Source organism: Neofelis nebulosa, chromosome 1, assembly GCF_028018385.1.
Source record: "Neofelis nebulosa isolate mNeoNeb1 chromosome 1, mNeoNeb1.pri, whole genome shotgun sequence".
Classification (NCBI taxonomy): Eukaryota; Metazoa; Chordata; class Mammalia; order Carnivora; family Felidae; genus Neofelis; species Neofelis nebulosa.
This window is the reverse complement of record NC_080782.1, coordinates 42,243,851-42,264,084: the sequence shown is the minus strand read 5'-3', so window position 1 is coordinate 42,264,084 and position 20,234 is coordinate 42,243,851. Positions and strand designations below refer to the sequence as shown.

Below are 20,234 nucleotides of genomic sequence, written 5' to 3'. Positions count from 1 at the left end.
AGACATAGATTCACAATCAAAGTTTCTTTCAAGGTGCCTTCTATTATCTATCCTTCCCCTTCCCTTATACACCTTTTTTTTTTTTTTTTTTTTTTTTTTAACACAAAAGGTATTCTTTGCACTTTGCTTTCTTTCTGTTGTGGCTGTTGTTCCATCTAGCAGTGTATATTTGGAGCTGTGTCAGAGCACCAAGAATTTCCTCATTCTTTTTTATGGCTGAGTAATATTATAATATTCCATTGCGTGGATGAATCATAATTCACCAGTCTCCTATTGATGGACATTTAGGTTGTTTCCTTTTTTTTTTTTTTTTTTTTTTTTGGTGATATAAAAACAAATCAATGCCACAATCAAGAAATTCATACGAAGCATTTTGCGTGTCTATGAGATCATTAACAAGACGCTGTCACCCCAGGTCTTCTCACTGTTCTCTTTACCCAGGACCTCTCAGCCAGGTTGGTGGGTATCCAGTCCCAGAAGGCTCAGTTCCTCATCACCTTCAAGACCATGGAGGAAATCTGGAAGTTTTCCACCTACTTGAACTTAGGTATGATGTGGAGCAAGCAGATGGAGGATGTAACTACATCAAAGTTCAGCCAATATGTAGGGCTTGACATTGGGGAATTGGCCCAGCTCTGATAACTGAAAGAGGTAGAGCCCTAACGTGGGTCGTTAACTTTTGAAATGTCACAAACTACCTGGAACTAAATCTAAAGCAAATATTGACTACTACCCTCAAATGCTATGTGCCACATTTCTTCGATTTCAGGAAGAGACTACTTTCTCAGATAATCAATCAACTGGCAGGAAGTTCTTAGTGATCTACTAAATTCAAAGGACTGGGAGAGATACAGATTGATGGTTTCGAAAAAAAAAGGAAACCAGTCTTCAGTAAGATCAGAGTAGCTGCTCAGAATAGTAAAGCTCTGGATACTGTAGCCCACGTTTTTGGAAAAGGGTCAAAGAAAGGGATGGGAAGTTATCTGCTAAAGGGGACTCAGACTGCAGGGTTTTCTAGGAAATGACCTTGTGGAGGGAGGGAGGGGTCAAGATGGTTCTTGGCTAGAAGGTATAGCTTCCCTGGTAGTCATGGCGACTTTCTGTTCTCCATACTGTTCATCTCCTGTGATCATTTAAAGACCCACCTCCAGTTTAAGGTGTACTCCGTGGACCAGCAACATTGGCCTCATGCAGAGCTTGTTAGAAAAGTGGAATCCCAGCACCCATCCCAGACCAACTGGCCCAGCATCTGTATTTTAATATGATCCCCAGGTGATTTATGTGCAATTACAGTACAAGATGCACAATTATAGAAAACACACGAGGCCTAAGCAGGTATAATGGAGAGTCAGAATGGAAAAAAACAGGTTTTTGCATCTTAAGAAAGAGGCAGTCTCAAACAGAAGCAAAATTTTAACATAAGTCATTCACATTTATAGGCGTGTGTGAATTATTACCCATAGTTGCAATTTGCAGAGTTTCCAGTCTGGTTTTAACAAGGGAGACCATACTGAGTATGACTGATGGAGAGGGTCAGAGAGGGGATGTTAAAGAAAATCCTGACTCCTTTGTGGGTCATGGGCAGCCCACCAGCCACTGCATCATCTGGGACATAGAAATTTGAAACTCAAGTCAGGAAAACTTGAAGGGGGTGGGTGACCAGGACCTCCCAGGGTCCAAATTATGATCTTGGAGATTTCTCCATGGATGTATTAGAAAAAGGTAATTAGGTTTGGTCAGCTCATTGCGCATTTATGGTGACCCAAAACGTGTTGGGAACGTATTTCCCAACAGATGCTGAGAAGAATCAGTTCACTCTAGAAATTTTCTAGCTACCTCTCTATGCTCTTCTAATGCCAGTTAAATGGGGTCAGGTTGAGGATGGAAGTCCAAGAAGGAACTTCCAAAAGGAGCTTTCTCAACCTTTCTGCTCAGCTAATGGCAGAAATCACGTTGTCCAGGAATCTTGTTGGCTTGATTTCTTAGGCTATGTATCTGCATGTCTGGAACATCTCCTCTTTGACCATAAGTACTGGCTCAACTGCAGATTGGTGGAAGATACAGAGATCCAAGTTTCCGTGGATGAGAAACACCTGGAAACAATATACCTGGGACTTCTGATACAGGAAGGTGAGCTTGGAGTGGGGTGGAATGGGCTTTTATGTGGATATTTATTATCAGCGTCCCTGAATTAATTAGGATACACGGAGAGGCAAAAATCATTCAAAGGTGAGAATATTCATAAAGAACCCACCTGTTATAATATTACTCCAAACATATCTCTTGGTTTGACACTGACATCCCATGAACAGCTATATTTGTCAGTCTCACTGATTTTCTGGTGTTAGAACCACTTGGGGAATTTTTAGAAGACGCCCATGCCAGGGCTCCACCAGGGCCAATTAAAACTCCAGAGGTAGGAGCCAGGCTTTGGTATTTTTTGAAAGTTGCCCAGACAATACTAATGTGCATCCGAGAGTAAGAATCCCTTTTTAAAATATATATGATTGGATTGTGAAATAAAATTGCAGATCTTACAAACCCCGCAAGATTTTATGAAATTGAGGAAAATGGTGTCAGGGAACTTCTTGGAGCACCGGCTGATCTGTTTACAAGGAGGAATCTGAGCAGGGCTACAACCAATCAGTTAACAACTGATGACGTCGCAGACAGTGAAAAAGCCAGATTTGCATAGAATCTTTTGCAAAATGATGCTGTTTATGATTGCATTGCACAAATCACAATGGAAGGAAAGAATGTCATACTGTGCTACTGTAAAATCTAGTTGCAGAAATTATATTCGCCCAAATCAACTTATTCTTTTCTGGTCCTCAGGTTAAGCAGAAGCTTGCAATTGTAACTGAAATTCTGTTAAATGTATTTTCATTAATTTTTGTTTCATTTTTTTTTTCAAGGCAAAGTCCCAATTAAACCTTATTCTCACAAATTACTCAGAGCTTGTGGTGTCTAATTTAAGTGCCTTCCCTCTCAGTGGCTTTTTTCCCCCCCTGGTACAGTTCTTCTGGGATCCCAAAGTCTCTCTGGGATGCCTCTCCCTTGGCTGTGTCCTTGACTCCCAGGAAGAAAAGTATTTCGGCTTCTGTTAGAAATGTTACATTGTGCGATAATCCCTTTTCACTTCCTTCTACTCCTTGGAGGGGCTTTTCTCATTATCTACAGGCCACTTCTTCTGCAGAGCCGTGTGCTCTGTGGCTCAGCCGCCTGAGAAGGAAGGGGAGTATCTGACACTTTGGAAGAAGGAGTTAATCTCCGTGAAAATAGTTGAAGGCGGATCCGAGTGGGAGGGCGTGTCCCTGGTGACTGGTCAGAGGGGCCTGGTGCCCGTGTCAGCCCTGGAACCTCTGCCGCTCCCTTTCCACCAGTGAGTAACCACCTGCATCTTGGGAGTGGGTCCCAGAGCAGAACTGAGGTCTGCACGGAACAGAGGAGACATGCTTGCACATATGGGCATCTATGGTGCCAGGGAGGGAAGAAAACCTGGATGGTTTTTTGTCTTTTGTCATTTTTTTTAACGGTCAAAATTTGCACAACTTGATGAAACTGGAGACAACTCAAAATTTCAGATGGACGTTGTACCTAAGAGGAGACCTACTGCCTGATCTCCAAATGCAGTGTTTCTCAATGTGGGGACTGGGGACCATTCGTATCAGAATCATCTGGGGATTTACTATAAATTCAGTGCCCCCCTGGCCATCTTCAGACTCTGTTAGGATTAGATTCAGGAATTTGCATTTTATATAAGCTCCCTTTGAACGTAAGAGGATGTGTTCCATACTAAAGTTTGAAAATCCCTACCGGGAGATTGTCACATACCGAGTGACAATATGCATGATCCCAGGCTGTGGACTGTGTGGTTGGCTCTGGCAGAGAATTTGACAGTGATAATGGAAAGGGATCCCTTGTTAGTTATTTCACTGGCCAACTAATCGCAGAGCCAAAAAAATCATCCCAGGCCTGCTGACTTCCTCTCCCTTTCACAGTGCCTAAATGCCCAATAAATGTCGGTCATCATTATAATAGGAATAATAACCATGGTACTTACCCATTATCACCCTCATTGTTATTTTAACGGGCTATTCTGCTCGCTGTTGTCAGTTTCTTGAAATCTGTGTTTGCAAACCCCGCGTTTCCATTGGCAGATGGTTCCTAAAGAACTACCCAGGAAGCTGTGGCTTTTCCAGGAAGAGGGATTGGACAGGCTCCTATCAGATCGGTATGGCTGAGTTGAAAACGGTATTGTCAGGGAGATCATATCGCCCTGCCTCCTAACTTTATCTGCAAGTTTGGAGTCCATTGATGGGAATTCCTGTGTAGCCTCTGCTGCTCCCTGGACTTGGAGAAAGTGGTTGCTCTCTATAACCTGGGTTTCCTTGCCTGTGAAATGAGAAGTCTCAACCCAGGGCTATTGATACAAATGCTCCCAGGGGCAGAGAGGGCCTGAATGGGAGAGGTAGGGGAGTGGTAGGGACCATAGGGATTTAAAGACATATGGGTGAATAAGCAGCCTGGTGTGGGCCACATGTGGGCCGCAGGCTGCCTGTTCTCAATCTCTGGTCAAAACGTTTTTCCAATTTCCCTTAAAGTTAGGTGAAATGGGTCTTGAATGTAGGAAGAGTCAGAATGCCTGGCACACAATGGATATACTCAGTAAATATTTGTTGAATAGAGAAATGAAGTCTATATATATTTACATATATATGCAATATTAGGTATTATGTATATATGCGTATATTCTAGGTAATCTCTGTACGCATGTGTAGGGATGTGAGTACACGTAAATACACATACACACATGTAGCTATAAGTATATATGTATCTACTAGAAATGAACTGTAATGTTTTCTAAGTGTCTGAAATATAATTCCGTTCATCTTCACCCTTAGAGCCCCTCCCCACTCCCAACCAACTTAGCCCAAGTGCAATTTTATAAGCTCTGAGCTCCAATGACACTTTATTATTTTTTTTCCCAAATAGCACTTTATAAAAAGAAATGCAGGGAATTATGGAACCCAGACATTAGATCTGATCAATCAGTTGACCATAAATAAGATTTTCAGCTATCTGAGGCAGTACAAGCATTCCCTGGAGTTATGAATACAGGGCTGTGACGTCTGCTCTGGGTTCAGATTCTGACTCCACACCTTAAGACCAGCGTGATCTCCGTCAGTTCACAAGCTTACTGTGCCACAAGTTCCTAATGAGTACAATGTTACCATAAAACTGACTTCGAATATCATGAGAAATCCACCAAAGGACATCTAAAAATCTCTTAGTATGGTTTTTTTGCGCTGCAGGTGTTTAACGCACTACAGATCCCATCAACCCACGAAGTGGTGGGAATTTCTGACCTTGAACACACAGTCGATAATAACTTGATCAAAAATGTCAGGGGACAAAAAAAAAAAAAAAAAAAAGCCAGTAGCTTCAGCAGAACAGTTAACGCAAATACCAAAACTAAGACACATAAAAACCATCATTTCAAGCAAAGCAGGATTAGCGGAAAAAAGTGTTAACCAGAAGTTGAGAGACTGAGTTCCTTGGACAAATCACATACCTTCTCTGTGCTTCCACCTTTTAACCTATAAAAAGGGGATTCTGATCTCCTTGGGACTCTGGGGAGGATCTGAGAAAATGGGCTTAATTAGTACTTTGTAAACTGGACGGTACGGAGCTTATAAATATGTCATTACTAGATCTTAGCTGGGAAACTCATCAAGCTGAGTAATGACCATCATCAGAAGGGAAGTCTTCCAAATCCCCCTGGGTCCTGAGCGGTTTTCTGTTCACCGGTGACACGAGGCTAACATTTATGGAGGGTTGATCAGGTACCAGGCATTGTGCATGTAATCGCTTTGGCTTTTCCTAATATTTATGAGACAAGCATTCTTATTATTCCCATTGTACAGTTGGGGAGACTGAGGCTCATAGTGGCCAAAGGAGTTGGAAGGAAATGGAGAGATCCCACAATGTTTTTCACACTGGTCTGTCAATTTGTGCCAAGCATGACAAAGTATTTACGTGATAATGGCAAATCAGACATAGCAGGACGATATAGGAAGCTTTTCAGCTTGCCATGAGTGAACTTTATTCAGTTTTAGCGTATATCCAGTATTCTGAGATGATCTTTCCTGCATTTGTTAATACATCATTTCTTTTGTAAAGTGAAGGTGACAGTGGATGGTAGTTCCTTTCTTTGAATGTCTTAGTTTGGCAAAGTTAAAAGCCAGTTACCCTGTGTCATTCCTGCCAATTTCTTTCTTTCTTTCTTTCTTTCTTTCTTTCTTTCTTTCTTTCTTTCTTTTTTTTGTGCGGGGGTGTGGTGGGGAGACGATTTTACTGGTCCTTGAAATTCTAAATTCTGGGGACCCTTCATTTCATAGTATGCTGGAAGCAGTTTCTGCCTTATTTAGTTGACATGGATGTTGTCTCCCCACAGGCAGAGGAAAATGTAAGGCCTGGAAAGCATATGAGAGGGAAGAAAAGGATGAGCTGAATTTTCACCAGGGAGAAAGCATCGAGATCATCGGCTTTGTCATCCCTGGGCTTCAGTGGTTCATTGGAAAGTCGACACGCTCAGGAGAAGTGGGCTTTGTCCCCACCAGGAACATAGATCCTGAGTCTTACTCCCCAGTGTGAGTATGGCAAAGAGGCCCTCTGGGATCCTGGAGCGGGCGCCTTCCCAGTGGCCCCACCCCATTCTGAACGGGATTGACATGAGCTCCAGGGTTCCCTGGCAAGACAGAGCCAGAAGAGCGCATTCTGACCACCAAAGCTGTCCCCAGGGCTGATGGGAAGGGGAGGATGAGTGATCAAGAATGAGTCAGGTCAGTTCCGTTCAGCAGAGGGTCATGAAAGCCTTCCTGTAAGGAGAGAAGCACGGCCCCAAGGTGAAGGGCCTGCTGTCATCCCTGCAGGTGTGGTGTTGGCTCTTTTATTCTGCCACTTACCCATCCAATCAAGGGGCCCCATTAGGGAAGGGCTCGCACAGCGTCCTATAGATTACAGCTCAGGGAAAGGAGAGATCCTCCCATGGAGGTTTACCTGCTGAAAGCTAATTGTGTGGCAACAGTGTTGGCCACGATGGTAGAGTATATCTTCCACTCATTTCTGCCTGGAGTCTAGAGGGCTGGTTCTGAGGAGCAGATCATGTGACCAATGAGCAGCAGGAATATTGGCCAGTCTCCCTGGGTTGGCCTTCCTGCATGAGGATAAGAAACAGTAGGAAGCCTGGGCCCAGAAAGTACCAGAAGGAACAGAGTTGGCTGCCACATTGAGACACAGGGAAAACGTGGCTCAAGGATTATTGAAGGCCCTGAACACTCGGACTGGAATCCCTTCCTTTGTGTGAAAGAGCCACCGAAGAGAGTGGAAGAAGGGCAAAATCTCCTTCTAAGCCCTGACCTTTATAGGGAGAAGAGACAGAAGGTTGTTTTCCCTACACAGAAATGTGGGAATCCAAGTGAGTCTAATCAAGGAAGAGACTCACTGAGCCCCTAAAGGATTATGGAGTGAATGGGAGTTTATAAGGAGGAAAAGGGTGTTCGGAGAACTCTCACGAAATAGGCAGTATTTGAGCCAGCTTTGTATGATGCAAGATATTTCAACTGATGGAAATGGAGAAACGTGAACACAGGTAGGAAAAGTGAGGGGGATGCTTGAGGAATGGCTCCTGCTCATTGAGAAGCAGGTCATCAGGAGAGCACTGGTGTGGCAAAGACTTGGCGGGGCATGACGTGGCCATGAGGTGGCAGACGGAGAATGCCTGTGCAGGGGCCTGTGTCCTTTAACTGGCAGAGAACGGGGAGCCAGCGAGTGTCTCTGAGAAAGGGTGACAAATGATGTGCCTGGAACTTCTCTAACCATGGCTTTGAGCGAGGTGTGCATGGGCAGGGGAGAAGCTCGAGGCAGGAGACCAGTGAGAATGCTGAGGCTGGCACTTAGGAAGGGGTGGAAGGAACGGAGAGCAGAGGTCACTGCTGTGGACCAGTCAACAGGAATTTAGAGATTCCAAGAGCTTTATAAATATGGATGCTTGTGTTCTGCCCCCAGAGATTCTATCTCATTGGTGCAGGTGGGCCCTGGGCAGCCATGGTTATGGAAGTTCCCCAGGTGGGGCTAATATGCAGCCACAATGAGAACACTGCTCAAGCCACCCCCTCATTTACCGCGGGGGCTAGTGAGGACCCTAGGAGTGAAAGGGCTGAACCCAAGGCTCCGTGTCTGGGACCCCAGAATCCTGATGTTAAAGCTAGCGTTCTTCTTTCAGCAACACAGTTCTGCAGCTGAGGTCCTGGTAAGAGGGAGAAAGAATAAAGAGCACTGAGATTTGGTGGGGAAGAACAATTTACAGCGCAGAGGAAGAAGAAATGTAGCAAAGGAGACGAAGGAACAAAGGGGCAAGATGAGGCGGAGGGAGGAAGGGAGGTGGGGAGATCATGAACACTGTTGCAGGCTGCAAAGCGGTAAAGCAGGGCTGCCTGCTGAAAGGCCTTTGGGATTGGCCGTTGAGAGGTCACTGGTCACTGAGAGGTCTGTGACCATGGGGAGGTCACTGGTCATCGGGAGGCAGCATAGCTTGGTGATCAGAATTCCAGAGCCAGACTGCCTGAGAGGCATTTATGGATATGTGAGCACATTGTGTGCCTCCGCTAGCTTCCCAGCTTCAGGACCTTGGATATGTCCATCGGTGTCTCTATGCCTCAGGTATCTCAACTGTAAAATGCATACAATGTTAGTACTTGCCCATAGGGTTGTTAGGAGTTAACATGAGCTAATACTGTACATGTAAAGCACTTGGAATGGTGCGTGGCACAGTTGCGTGTGCATATGACCAATACGCATTGACTCTTACTAGTGCTGTTACTGCCATGGGTAATCTTTGAGAAGCAGTTTGAAGAAGATGTCGGGGGCAATGTGTCAGATTTCATACATTATGGGACTTCTGTACCTTGTACCTTGCCCCAAATGGTACTTGTACCTCTAAATTAATTTGATTACCACATTTTAGCTGACTTCGTTGGGTCCACTCTCACCATGAAGAACATAACCCCCTGTATTGAAGTGGTGGCATGAGAAATTCTCCTTGTTTCTAGTGTCTTCTGATGGCCTCTCTACCTCGTCACCTGTGGGACCCCATCACTAGAGACTACATATTGGGTAGGGAAGGGGAAAGTGAGCCAGGAGACAGGGAGAGAGGGAAGAAGGAGCGGGGTGGGGGGAGTGGCTTATCACACCCCCTCTCCCCCCAAAGCACTCCCTAGATTACAGACCTCCCCAAATCACAGCAATGAGAGTCAAAGTCCATAAACCACCTGGTCACAAGCAACAGTCAGGGTGTGGAGGCCCTGGGAATCATCCTGTGTGTTATGCAGGTGGTCTGGCCACTGGGTGTCACTCTTAGTCTGTACTCATGTGGTAACAGGTTTCTGAAGAAGGTCTAGCATTTGCTGGTGTCCTTCCTCTTCCCATGGTCTCCCTCCCTGTGCTAGTATATTACTCCCTAAAGAGTACATTCATTCATTCATTAATTCATCCATCCATCCATTCATTCATTCATTCATTCATCCACTCATCCATCCAACCATCCATCCATCCATCCATCCATCCATCCTCCCTCCCTCCCATCCATCCATCATCCATCCATGCATCCATCCAACTGTATTTATTTAACCAGATTGGGACAATTAAGAGTGAAATTTCACAGAAGCTGTTTTGTGAGACAGGTTTGGTCTGTGCCTCTGACACATGGGAAAGGGATCCTGTTTTTCCAAGGAGGCAAAGTTGGGGGTTTCCTTTTTTTAACAGCACATATTTCACTATCAGCTACCTAGTTTCACAGCAACAGCAGCTGGAAAACCAGTTCTTAAAACGTGGAGGCAGGCATTCTGTCTAAATAGACATGGTATTTGTTTTGGCCAGAGTGCCTTTAGAGATTTAAAAGCTTCTGATGGTGACAGAATGCCAGACCATTCTTTTCTTTTGATTTTGTGTTTTTAAAGAGTATTTGGCGCGTGTGTGTGTGTGTGTGTGTGTGTGTGTGTGTGTGTGTTGAGGGAAAAATGTCTTTAGATATAACTGAAGACCCTTTTTACTCCTTCTGACTTTTGCCTTCTGGTCCTGATTCTTACCCCGGGGGCAGACTCTATTTGAATTTGATATGTATCCTCCCAGTCCTTATTCTGATACATTTTAGGAATAGATGTTCACTTGCAAAAACAACAACAACAACAACAACAACAACAACATACTAGAGTTTTGTGTATTTAAAAATGTGTATAAATGGTTTTTTTTTCTGTAACTGGCCTTTTTTTCAGTTGATAGGGTAAATTTAGGATATTCACATTATAGTAGATATAGTTCATTTCACCAAAGTGTTACTTAAAGGAAATGTATACATTGAAATGTGTAAATTAAAAAATAAGCAAAACTGAAAAATTAATACATTCAGTATCAGATAAAAGAATATAAGAGTAAAGCCAGTATTTCATAGTATTAGAAGTTTGAAAAATTATGTTTCTTACATCCCCTTTTTTATAGTCCATATTGTTTATCTCTGCCTTTTTTTTAATTAAAGAATTAAAAAAAATATTTATTTATTTTTGTGAGAGAGACAGAGTATGAGTGGGGGAAAGGCAGAGAGAGAGGGAGACACAGAATCTGAAGCAGTTTCCAGGCTCTGAGCTGTCAGCATAGAGCCCAACTTGGGGCTCAAACACGAACCGTGAGATCATGACCTGAGCCGAAGTCAGACACTTAACTGACTGAGCCACCCAGGTGTCCCTATAATTCCATTTCTTGTGGCATCTATTTTTGCTGATGATAAGTTTGCTGTTAATCTCACAGCCATTTCTTGGCAGGTAGGCACCTTTTTCTCTCATTTTTTTAAGGTTATTCTTACTAATGTTTTGTACTATGATATACCTAGATGTGATTTTTCTGTTACATATTTATCGCAAGGTGTCCACTCCCTTGTTCACATCATGTATCTTTTAGTAGTTATTTCATTGGAGATCTGTGAGTTGTAACTACTCTCAGTCTTCAGTCCTTGTTTGTCTTAAATATACTTAAAATATACTTGTGAATGATAATTTAGCTGAGTATAGAATAGCCTTCAAAGTGGAGGGGAAAATAGCTATTAATATAAAATTTCAAATCTGTTTTGCCAGGGTTTTGTCCATTTTATTAATCCTCAGAAACAATTTTTCTGATGTTGACCATCTATTGTTTGTTTTCTATTTCACTAATTTCACATTTACCTTTATTATTTTCTTCTACTTTATTTGTTTTTATTTCATTAATTTATGCCCTTATCTTTTCTGTTTAACTTTCATCCTGTAAATCGAACAGTCAAGTAATAGATCGTTGAACCCAGAAAGAAGGATTAGGAGAAACGGGAAACATGAAAAGACCAATAACCCGAAAGAAATGGAAGTCATGTTAAAATTTTTATTATTTTTATTTATTTTGCTTAGGACGTGGTGTACTTCTTCAATTTGAAGACTCATGTCTTTCTTCAATTCTGGAAAATTCTCAGTCATTCTCCCTTTGAATATTGCCTCTCTCTCATTCTTTTTAGTCTCTCTTCCGGAATATTCCTATCAGAGGTATGTTGGACTTGCCATTCTATCCTCAATCTCGCTTAATCGGTTCTTTTCCATTTTTCACCTTTTTGTTCTTCTAGGTGCATTCTGGGTGATTTCCTCAGAACCATCTTCAGTTTCACTAATTCTCTCCTCTGCTGAGACTAAACCTGCCGTTTAACTCAACTCATGTCGTCCTAAGTGTCCATGCCTTTATTTTCATGTCTAGAATTTGTATTTTGCTATTTTTCACATATACTTGTTGCTACTGACCAGGTTCATATTTTCTCTGTAGCTTCTATTCAGTCTTTTATTTCATCATGTTAACCATGCCTATTATAAATTACTCTTTCGGGTGTTGCTATTTCTAGCTTTTGTAGTGTTCATTTACCTATTTGTGCACCTGCTGGCACTCTTTGTCCGTGGCTCCTTTCCTCGCGTTTGTATTTTTGGTTACATGAACGAATTCCCAACATTTTAAAACATGGTCTCTGCATGAAGCCGGACTGAAGAAAACATCCCAGTAGAGCAGTTTTGGCATTTGTTTTCCTTGAAAACTTAGGAACTCAAGGAAACTCAAGGTCCAGAGCTGGTTTTTCAAGGTTAAGCTCTCTGACTCTGATACCTCCATTGTACAGTGTAATTCAGAGCCCACACCTTCTAATGGTGTGAGTCCAGGTGTTTGATTTTTTCCAGAGACTCACACAGATGGAAAGTGTGTTGTTGGTAGGCAAGTTTTCCCATCTCCTCTTTACAGAAGTTGTAGTTCTTCCAGACTTCAGGCTCAAAGGGGGCTCAAAGCTATGTAGAGAGCTCAATTCAGCTTCCCAGCTTCACATAAACCCAAAGTCACATCTCCTGTCCCTGTGTGGCATTATAAGGTGAGCCCCAACTCTGAGGGCAAGTATCCCAGCTGAGAACCCCTGGGGTCTCTGGGCCATCTGCTCTGGCTTCTCAACTTGACTTTGGTTTCTCCTTTTGTTTCTGGCTCCCAGGCATTTCCTTTGCTTCCTTTCAGGTTAAAGAATGTATGAGAATATTCATCCACGTCACGTTTTATCTAGGATTTGTCTGTGTATGTGGGTGAGAGTAGCCCCCTGTGGAGCAGCTCAGCCTGCCCTATTTCTAGAAGTCCTACCATTCTAACCCAATTTCCATGCCAGGGAAACCCTAATGTAATTTGTGAGGCGTCTTGGACTCTTTCTAAATAGCTGGGACTCAGGCCATTAGCAGATCAGCTATGAGGCAACAGGCACACAGGCAGAAGATCACAGTTTCTGTCTCAGCTTGACCGCTTTCTAGCTGTGTCATTCTGAGCATGTTGCTAAATGAAATAGCGAGTTCAGGAAATCCTGTGTAAAATGTAAGGGTTCTACAGAGATTTGAAATCCTATAATTTTTTTTTTTTTTTAACCTCAGCTAAGTTTAGTTGTAGATTTCAGCTAGGTGCTCTTTTGAGGATGGCTGCTCTCATGGTCTGGGAGAATCTGGAAGTCAGGCCAGAGAGGTGCAGAGTCAGTAAGTGTCATGGAAAGAGTCCTGGGCCCGGTGTCGGGACAGAGCTTTTGTGCCCGTTCTGCCACGAACTGGTGGTGCCACCTTGAGCCGTTCACGTTAGCTCCTGGCCTTCTCATCACCGGGTTGACCTGAGTTGTGGGGACAAATGTAGGTGGCAGACCACAGCACTCTCATCCCTGCCCCTCCCTCAATTCAGCTTGAACTAGAGAAGCTTTTTTTACATCCTGCTGTACCACTTCCTAACCACCGACTTTATTTTTCTGTGTGTCAGTTTCATCCTTTGCAAAAAGTGTTAAGAATAGCTCCTGCCTCAGAGGGCAATTGTGTAGACTATATGAGCTCAGACGGTCTGATTCACGATAAGCTCCCCGCCCCCCCAACTAGTAGCCGTTATTAACTCTCGGGCCTTCCAAGTTATTTTTGTTTAAAAAAATGGATTCTGAGGTTTAAAAAAACCCAGCCTGATTTAGACCTGAAAGAGATCTTAAAAATTGTTCAGGTAGATTCTGGATTGAATTCTTCCCAAAGCACTTCTAGCTTCCACATTCTTTGATTCGATGGCAAATTTCTAGTAAGCAAATTGGTTTTAACAACGAGTTTATACAGCACAGCAAGTATAAGGATCTCTATTATCTGCAGTCACTTCTTGCCGCCCTTGACCTTCCTTCTCCCCACTTCCCATCCACTCTCTGAATGCCACATAGTGCTTTTGTTCTGTGTCGTGAAATGAGATGACAGCAGTCGTGAAAAGTCCCTTCTGACCATAGTCAAACTTTCTTCATCGCTCCTCTAGATTGTGCCACCCGTCCCTGACAAAGAAATATCTCTTAACGGTCCCTTTTCAACGCTTCCCTTTGGGGGCAACAAATTCCTCTTTCCATTAAAAATGGGCACCGGGTGGTCTCCAAGAAAGCGGGGGGGGGGGGGGTCGAGAGAAGGGCCTTTGTTTTTCTCGGGAGATGGAGTTTCAACAGGAGGGGTGTTTTCGTCTCCACTTCGACCTGTTCGGCAGCAGCATAGCTCATCTCTTCACGAGTGGGGTGCTGATAGCTTTTCTTCCTTGGCAGGAGAGGCAAATACCTTATGCAACAATGAGCTGAGGAGTCTGATTTCAGCTATGGCAAGCGAGTTGGCGGTTTCTCTGTGGCCTTCGCTATATCCTGGGCTGGAGAGAGAACGGTTGCGTCTGGGGCCTGGCACCGATCAACATCCATGTCTTTTCTCTCAATGCAGGAACAAGAGCTCCGCCTTTTTCAGCGATGAGGAAAGATGCTCTCTGTGGGTCCTGGGAAGTGACAGGAAAGCTGAGTGTGCCAGCTTCCTCCACACCCTTGCTCATACTGACATAGCATCTGTCTACCGGCTTAGTGAGTATTTGCTCTTCAGATCCCTTTGAAAGCTCAGCTCAGCGATAGCATGCGAGGTCAACCAGATTGAGCCTTCCATTCTAATCTTGGAGAAGAAAACTGCCTGAGTTGAGACTGAGGTCTCTCTCCCTAGGGCTGAAGGGGGTCTAGGTCCCCAATGATAAAGGCAGGACTGTAGAAGGTTACAGGTTCTAAGAGGTGATTTCTCCTCTCATTTTATAGATTGGAAATTGAGTTCCTGGTGAATTTGTGCCTGAGCCAGGCCAAGAACCGCCTTTCCCCATTTTCTAGTCAGGACCCTCCCTCCTCTACCACACCGGCCCCAACACAGAATGACATTCGTCTGTTGGGGTGTGTTGGCTTTGGGTGGGGGAGGGACCTCAGTGCTGGCAGTTTTCATCAGTTTCTGCATGACTGACTGAGCGAACGACTGCCACTCCTTTTCCTTATTTTGGAAAGGCCCGCTGCTCTGTGTCAGGAAGGACGACAGTGGTTTGAGTGGTTTGAGTGGTTCTCCCATCTCTTCAGTGCTGGTGATATTGTGTCCACCCCTGTGTGGCCAGGTCAGATGGGGCACAGTTCATGGGCCCAGGACAGAGAATCTGCCGAGGGGACACATAGGCCCGCTCCCTGGAGCAGAGGTGGGCATTAGAATCTTTCACCATGCACAAGGAGCACTTGTGAGGAGCACTTAGCCCAGGCATCTGCATCAGCCCTGGCAGAACTTTCTTGCCACAAACAGATCACATCCCTTACCAGGCTGGACCAGGAAGCTGAAGCTGTGGACGTTGTCTGGCAGGGGTTGCTGAGGTCCGACAATCCAGGACTACTTCGGGTCTGCCTTCAGCAGGGGCAGGCCACAGACTTGGATCTAAGGGATCTACCAACCGTTGATCCAATGATTGGGAGAGATCTAGGAGCAGGTCCCAGGTAGCCGATTGCCTCCTGTCTAAAGAGCGAGAGTGCCTCTCTGTTGGATGCAGGGCAGAGCCTAGTGGTTATAAAGGTTTCCACTGTCACCAAGGCAACCAGCAGAGGGGCATCCTGTTGGTAAATTCCAGCTTCCTCAAGTCCTGTGCCCCAGGAAGGAGTGCCTGTGGGTATTTCTTCCTCCCAGAGGGAGCATCTTTTTGCAACTCACGCACCATTTGTGTTCTTGGTGGCCCTGGCCTGGAGAGATATGGCTGCAGTGAGACTCTCATGTGCTCTCAACGTCAGGGAGGGCCAGGGCACAACGGTAGCTCTCCAGAGCCCGGTTCCCTATCTCTCCCACATTTGGCCATGGGGCCTTCTACCCTTCAGAGCTTACAGATCTCAAGTATGGACAACGACTCTCACAGAGAGTGGTAGGCAGAGGCTTGACTTGGTGAAGGGCCTGCTGTCCTCAAAGTTCATTGGAGAGCGCAGAGTGAGGGCACAGGCAGCTGTTGTTTCTCTGCCAGGAAGAGTTAGAATCTTATTTCCAGAAGCCCCTGTCCCACGGAGACGAACCTGGTCTTCGCTTCCACAGTTGTACCATGACTGCTTTTGCTAAGAGAGTTAAGTTCTTTGCTGCCAAACTCAAGGTGCCTTCTTGGTTCTTGACCAGCCTTCTTCCACTTTTGTGACGTCAGGCGATGGTCCCACAGGCACCTTGGTCTCTGTGTCTCTTTTCTCTTGGACTGTGCCTTTCCAATCTCCTTCACTGCCTCCCACCTGCCGGGAGATGCTGGTGTTTCTCTGGCTCATTCACAAACTCCCCTCCCCCAGCTGCTTTGCTTTCTTGTCCAAACACTTCTCCTAGGGCCTGGGCCCATTCCTTGGGAGGGGCTGTGGGTCCTCAATCTGTATTTGCAAGTCTCAACTTTTTTCTTTGGCTACAGATCTACTTCATTCTCAGCCTAGAGCCCCTGCGAGTACCTCAGACTCAAAATATCTAAATGCTGTGCTCAAGACTGTTCCTTCTACCTCATCCCATGAGGTCACGTGAGGACCAAAACCAGGACGCTCAGTGGCCTCTTCACTCTAGTTGCTTCATTAGTCACCCTTGGTCACCTAGTCCCGTGTCCCATCGTACATACTGGATCAATGACTGTTGAGAAGATGAACGATGAACGAATGGAGGAAGGAAGAAGGAAGGGTGTCCACGTGGCATGATGCCACATGCCACAAAGTGTGCCATGCTTGGGAGTTTTGATCATGGCTCTGTTGTCATCTGCCTGGGAGATTTGGGCCTTTAGATTTTGTCATCCTCCCCATTCCCACACCTCCTAGAAGAGAGCTCGTGTTTCTAGCTTCTCCACTTTTCTTTTCTGGCTCTGGGTCTTGTTTCTACCTCAGTGCCCAACCGTGAAGTGAGTGGCTTAAACAAGATGCTCTCCAGGTACCTACAGCTCTTAAGCTGATGACAAAGGAGAAGATTCTGCCCAGTTTCTTAGAGAAATTTAAACACAAAGGGCCCTGAGGGGACCACGGGTCTGGGGTATATACCTGCAGGCCTAGGCATGGTGGCCTATTCTGACCTAACACCAGGTCTGTCTTTCCTCTCTATCCAGGTGGGTTTGAATCCATCCAGAATCTTCCAAACGATCTAAGTGGTGAGTAGAGATCATGCCGAACCTGACCTCTGGTCCTTCAGAACAGCCTCCTGCCCTCTTGCCAGGAGCTGGCCACCACAGTGGCAGGTGCTTAGGGTTGCCCAACTCTGCCTGTCCCTTACAGCATCCCAGCCTGAAGGCTTCAAGGAGGCCAGGACTGGTAGAGCCTGGGAGGAGCATCAGGTCGTGGGCTCCAGACAGTCCAGCAGTTCCGAGGACTCCAGCCTGGAGGAGGAGCTCCTCTCAGCAGCCTCAGACAGCTATCACTTGCCAGAGCCCGACGACCTCGATGACCCAGAACTGCTCGTGGACCTAAACACTGGTCAGGAAGAGGAGGAGGCTGAGAATTTCGCCCCCATGCTGGCGTTTCTGGATCACAAGGGCTACGCTGACCACTTTAGGAGCCTCTACGACTCCTCCTTCTCTTTCCTCACGTCTTCCTTTTACAGCTTCTCCGAGGAGGACGAACTTGTGGCCTACCTGGAGGCCTCAAGGAAGTGGGCCAAGAGGAACCACATGACCTGGGCCCATGCCCGGCTCTGCTTCCTCCTGGGCCGGCTGAGCGTCAGGAAGGTCAAACTCTCTCAGGCCAGGGTGTACTTTGAGGAGGCTATGTACATCCTCGATGGGGCATTTGAGGACCTATCCTTGGTGGCTGCTCTGTACATCAATCTGGCTGCCATCTACCTGAGGCAGAGGCTGAGGCATAAAGGCTCAGCCCTGCTGGAAAAGGCAGGTGCCCTGTTGGCCTGCCTGCCTGACCGTGAGTCCAGCACCAAGAATGAGCTTGACGTTGTGGCCTATGTGCTACGCCAGGGGATTGTGGCTGGCAGCTGTGTTCTGGAGGCCAGGGCCTGCTTCCTGGCCATCCGATTGCTCCTGGACCTAGGCCGGCATGAGGAGGTCCTGCCCTTTGCCGAGCGTCTGCAACTCCTCTCTGGACACCCTCCTGACCTGGATGCCGTGGCCACCGTCTTGAGTTTTCTGTACGATAAGAAATATCTTCCACACCTTGCGGTGGCCTCTGTCCAGCAACGTGGTACCCAGAGTGCCCAAGGGATGTCCCTTCCAATTTGGCAGGTCTACCTGGTTCTCCAGAACACCGCCAAGCTCCTTGGAGTTCCCTCTTTAAGCTGGGGTGAAGTTTCCGCCCTGGCCTGCCCAGCGCTCAGGCAGGCACTGGTTGCCTGTGAAGAGCAGGCCAGTTGGAGCACCCAGAGGGCCCTGTGTCTCATCCTGTCCAAAGTGTACCTCCACCACAGGTCTCCTGATGGCGCCATCCACTACCTGAGCCAGGCCTTGGTGCTAGGGCAGCTGCTGGGTGAGCAGGAGGCCTTCGAGTCTTCCCTGTGCCTGGCGTGGGCTTATCTCGTAGCCAGCCAGGCAAAGAAGGCGTTGGACATTCTTGAGCCACTGCTATACTCTCAGAAGGAGATGGAGAGCATCACCCAGAAGGGGGTGGTCCATAACCTCCTGGGCCTTGCACTTCAAGGTGAAGGCCGGGTGAACAGGGCAGCCAAGAACTATCTCCGGGCTTTGAACAGAGCTCAGGAAATGGGGAACGTGCGTAACCAGGCGGTGACTTTGGCCAATCTTGGCCACCTGACTCTTAAGTCCTGGGCTCGGCAACCAGCCAAGGACTATCTCCTGCAGGCCGTCCGACTCTATTCTGAACTCCAGACCAGCGTGGAGACAGACATGGAATTAGTACAGGTGCTTCTCTGGTTGGCCCAAGTCCTGGTGTCTGGACGTCAGCTGGCCAGCGGCCGCCTTTGTTATGAAATGGCATTGCTGTTGGGCTTAAGGCATCGGCACCTAAAGAGTGAGTATGTCCCACACTGTTGCACGCTTCAGAGAAAAGTGCTCGATCGCGTTTTGCCCTCGTCCTATCTCAAGTGATCTCATTCATGTCCCTGCTTTATGTTCAGGTCAGCTTCAGGTCACCAAATCCCTCTGCCATTTCTACAGCTCTGTATCCCCAAACCCCGAGGCATGCATCACCTACCATGAGCACTGGCTGGCCCTAGCTCAGCAACTCAGGGACCGAGAGATGGAGGGGAGGCTGTTGGAGTCCCTCGGGCAGCTCTATCGGAACCTGAACACGGCCAGGTGAGTCTGGGCTCGGGGACAGTCCTGGAAACAGCTTACCTGCCTTGAGGAGAAGCAGCACTCTTTTCCTCAGGACGTGAAGTTCACATGCACATTCGAACAAGTTCTCTAATCTCTCTGTACCTCAGCCTCCTCATCAAAGATGAGAACAGTGGCATAGATCTTATAGTATTAAAAAAAAAAGTTTACTTATTTATTTTAAGACACAGAGAACAGGGGAAGGGCAGAGAGAGAGAGGGAGACAGAATCCGAAGCAGGCTCCAGGCTCCGAGCTGTCAGCATAGAGCCCGAGGCGAGGCTCAAACTCACAAACCGCGAGATTATGACCTGAGCCGAAGTCCGAGGCTTGACCGACGGAGCCACCCGGGTGCCCCAAGGGGGCCTAATTTAGAGAGGTGGCAGTGATACAGGACTGGACCCCTCAGGAGGTCTTGGTTACCTGTGGACAATGGGTAATAGAGAAAGGACACAAAGTAAGTCAATCCACTGGTGGGGTGCGGGTGGGTAAAATTTGACAGTAAAAACATTTGATTTGCAACCTTACCTTTAAAATGCATCTGGAAGTGATGGACCTAAGTTTATTTTCACCTTTTAGTTAAGAGACTCAGGTTAGAACTGCAACCATGCAATAAGTCATAGAATAAACAGCAAAAGAACTGTTGACTTTTAGCTCAATTGTGTGCACAAGATTGGATAACAGCACGATGGGATATCCTTTATTTTACGATTGACTTTTCAGCCCTCTCTTAAAAAGCCTCCTCTTTGCAAAAATACACCAAACCTTAACTGTTTTACCCCAAAGCTTCTTTTAACCCCTTGACCTTTGCATCCTTCTCACGTGACGCATCCTGCTATCTTCTGCTGGTTTTCTCTTCTCTCACGTCCACACTGGGTCCAATCGGCCTACTCCTCATTCACCCGCGGTGTGGCTGGCCGTTCTGCTTTCCAGCAGGCCTTTAATTGATTCCATTACATTCTGCATGGTTTGCAAGAGATCCGACTTCATTTTGCAACAGATTAACAGTGTGGCGTTGTACTCATAATTATGAATGACATCTAAAATA

The 20,234-nt window shown here is 46.2% G+C and overlaps 1 protein-coding gene across 6 annotated transcripts in view; it reads left to right on the top strand.

The window, feature by feature from the left end:
• The window catches only part of SH3TC2 (SH3 domain and tetratricopeptide repeats 2), a 57,856-nt gene that overhangs the window by 22,559 nt on the left and 15,063 nt on the right, over nucleotides 1-20,234 (top strand). For 5 of the 6 annotated variants that reach the window (XM_058719707.1, XM_058719704.1, XM_058719701.1 and 2 more), the window contains 9 exons: nucleotides 442-547; nucleotides 1,987-2,130; nucleotides 3,181-3,382; nucleotides 4,161-4,234; nucleotides 6,458-6,653; nucleotides 14,352-14,485; nucleotides 17,020-17,061; nucleotides 17,186-18,883; nucleotides 18,990-19,170. In XM_058719707.1, the coding sequence (XP_058575690.1) occupies nucleotides 442-547; nucleotides 1,987-2,130; nucleotides 3,181-3,382; nucleotides 4,161-4,234; nucleotides 6,458-6,653; nucleotides 14,352-14,485; nucleotides 17,020-17,061; nucleotides 17,186-18,883; nucleotides 18,990-19,170 (2,777 nt within the window). Of the gene's footprint in view, nucleotides 1-139; nucleotides 548-1,986; nucleotides 2,131-3,180; nucleotides 3,383-4,160; nucleotides 4,235-6,457; nucleotides 6,654-14,351; nucleotides 14,486-17,019; nucleotides 17,062-17,185; nucleotides 18,884-18,989; nucleotides 19,171-20,234 lie in introns of those variants that run through there. The other variant, XM_058719708.1, reaches the window with a different exon arrangement.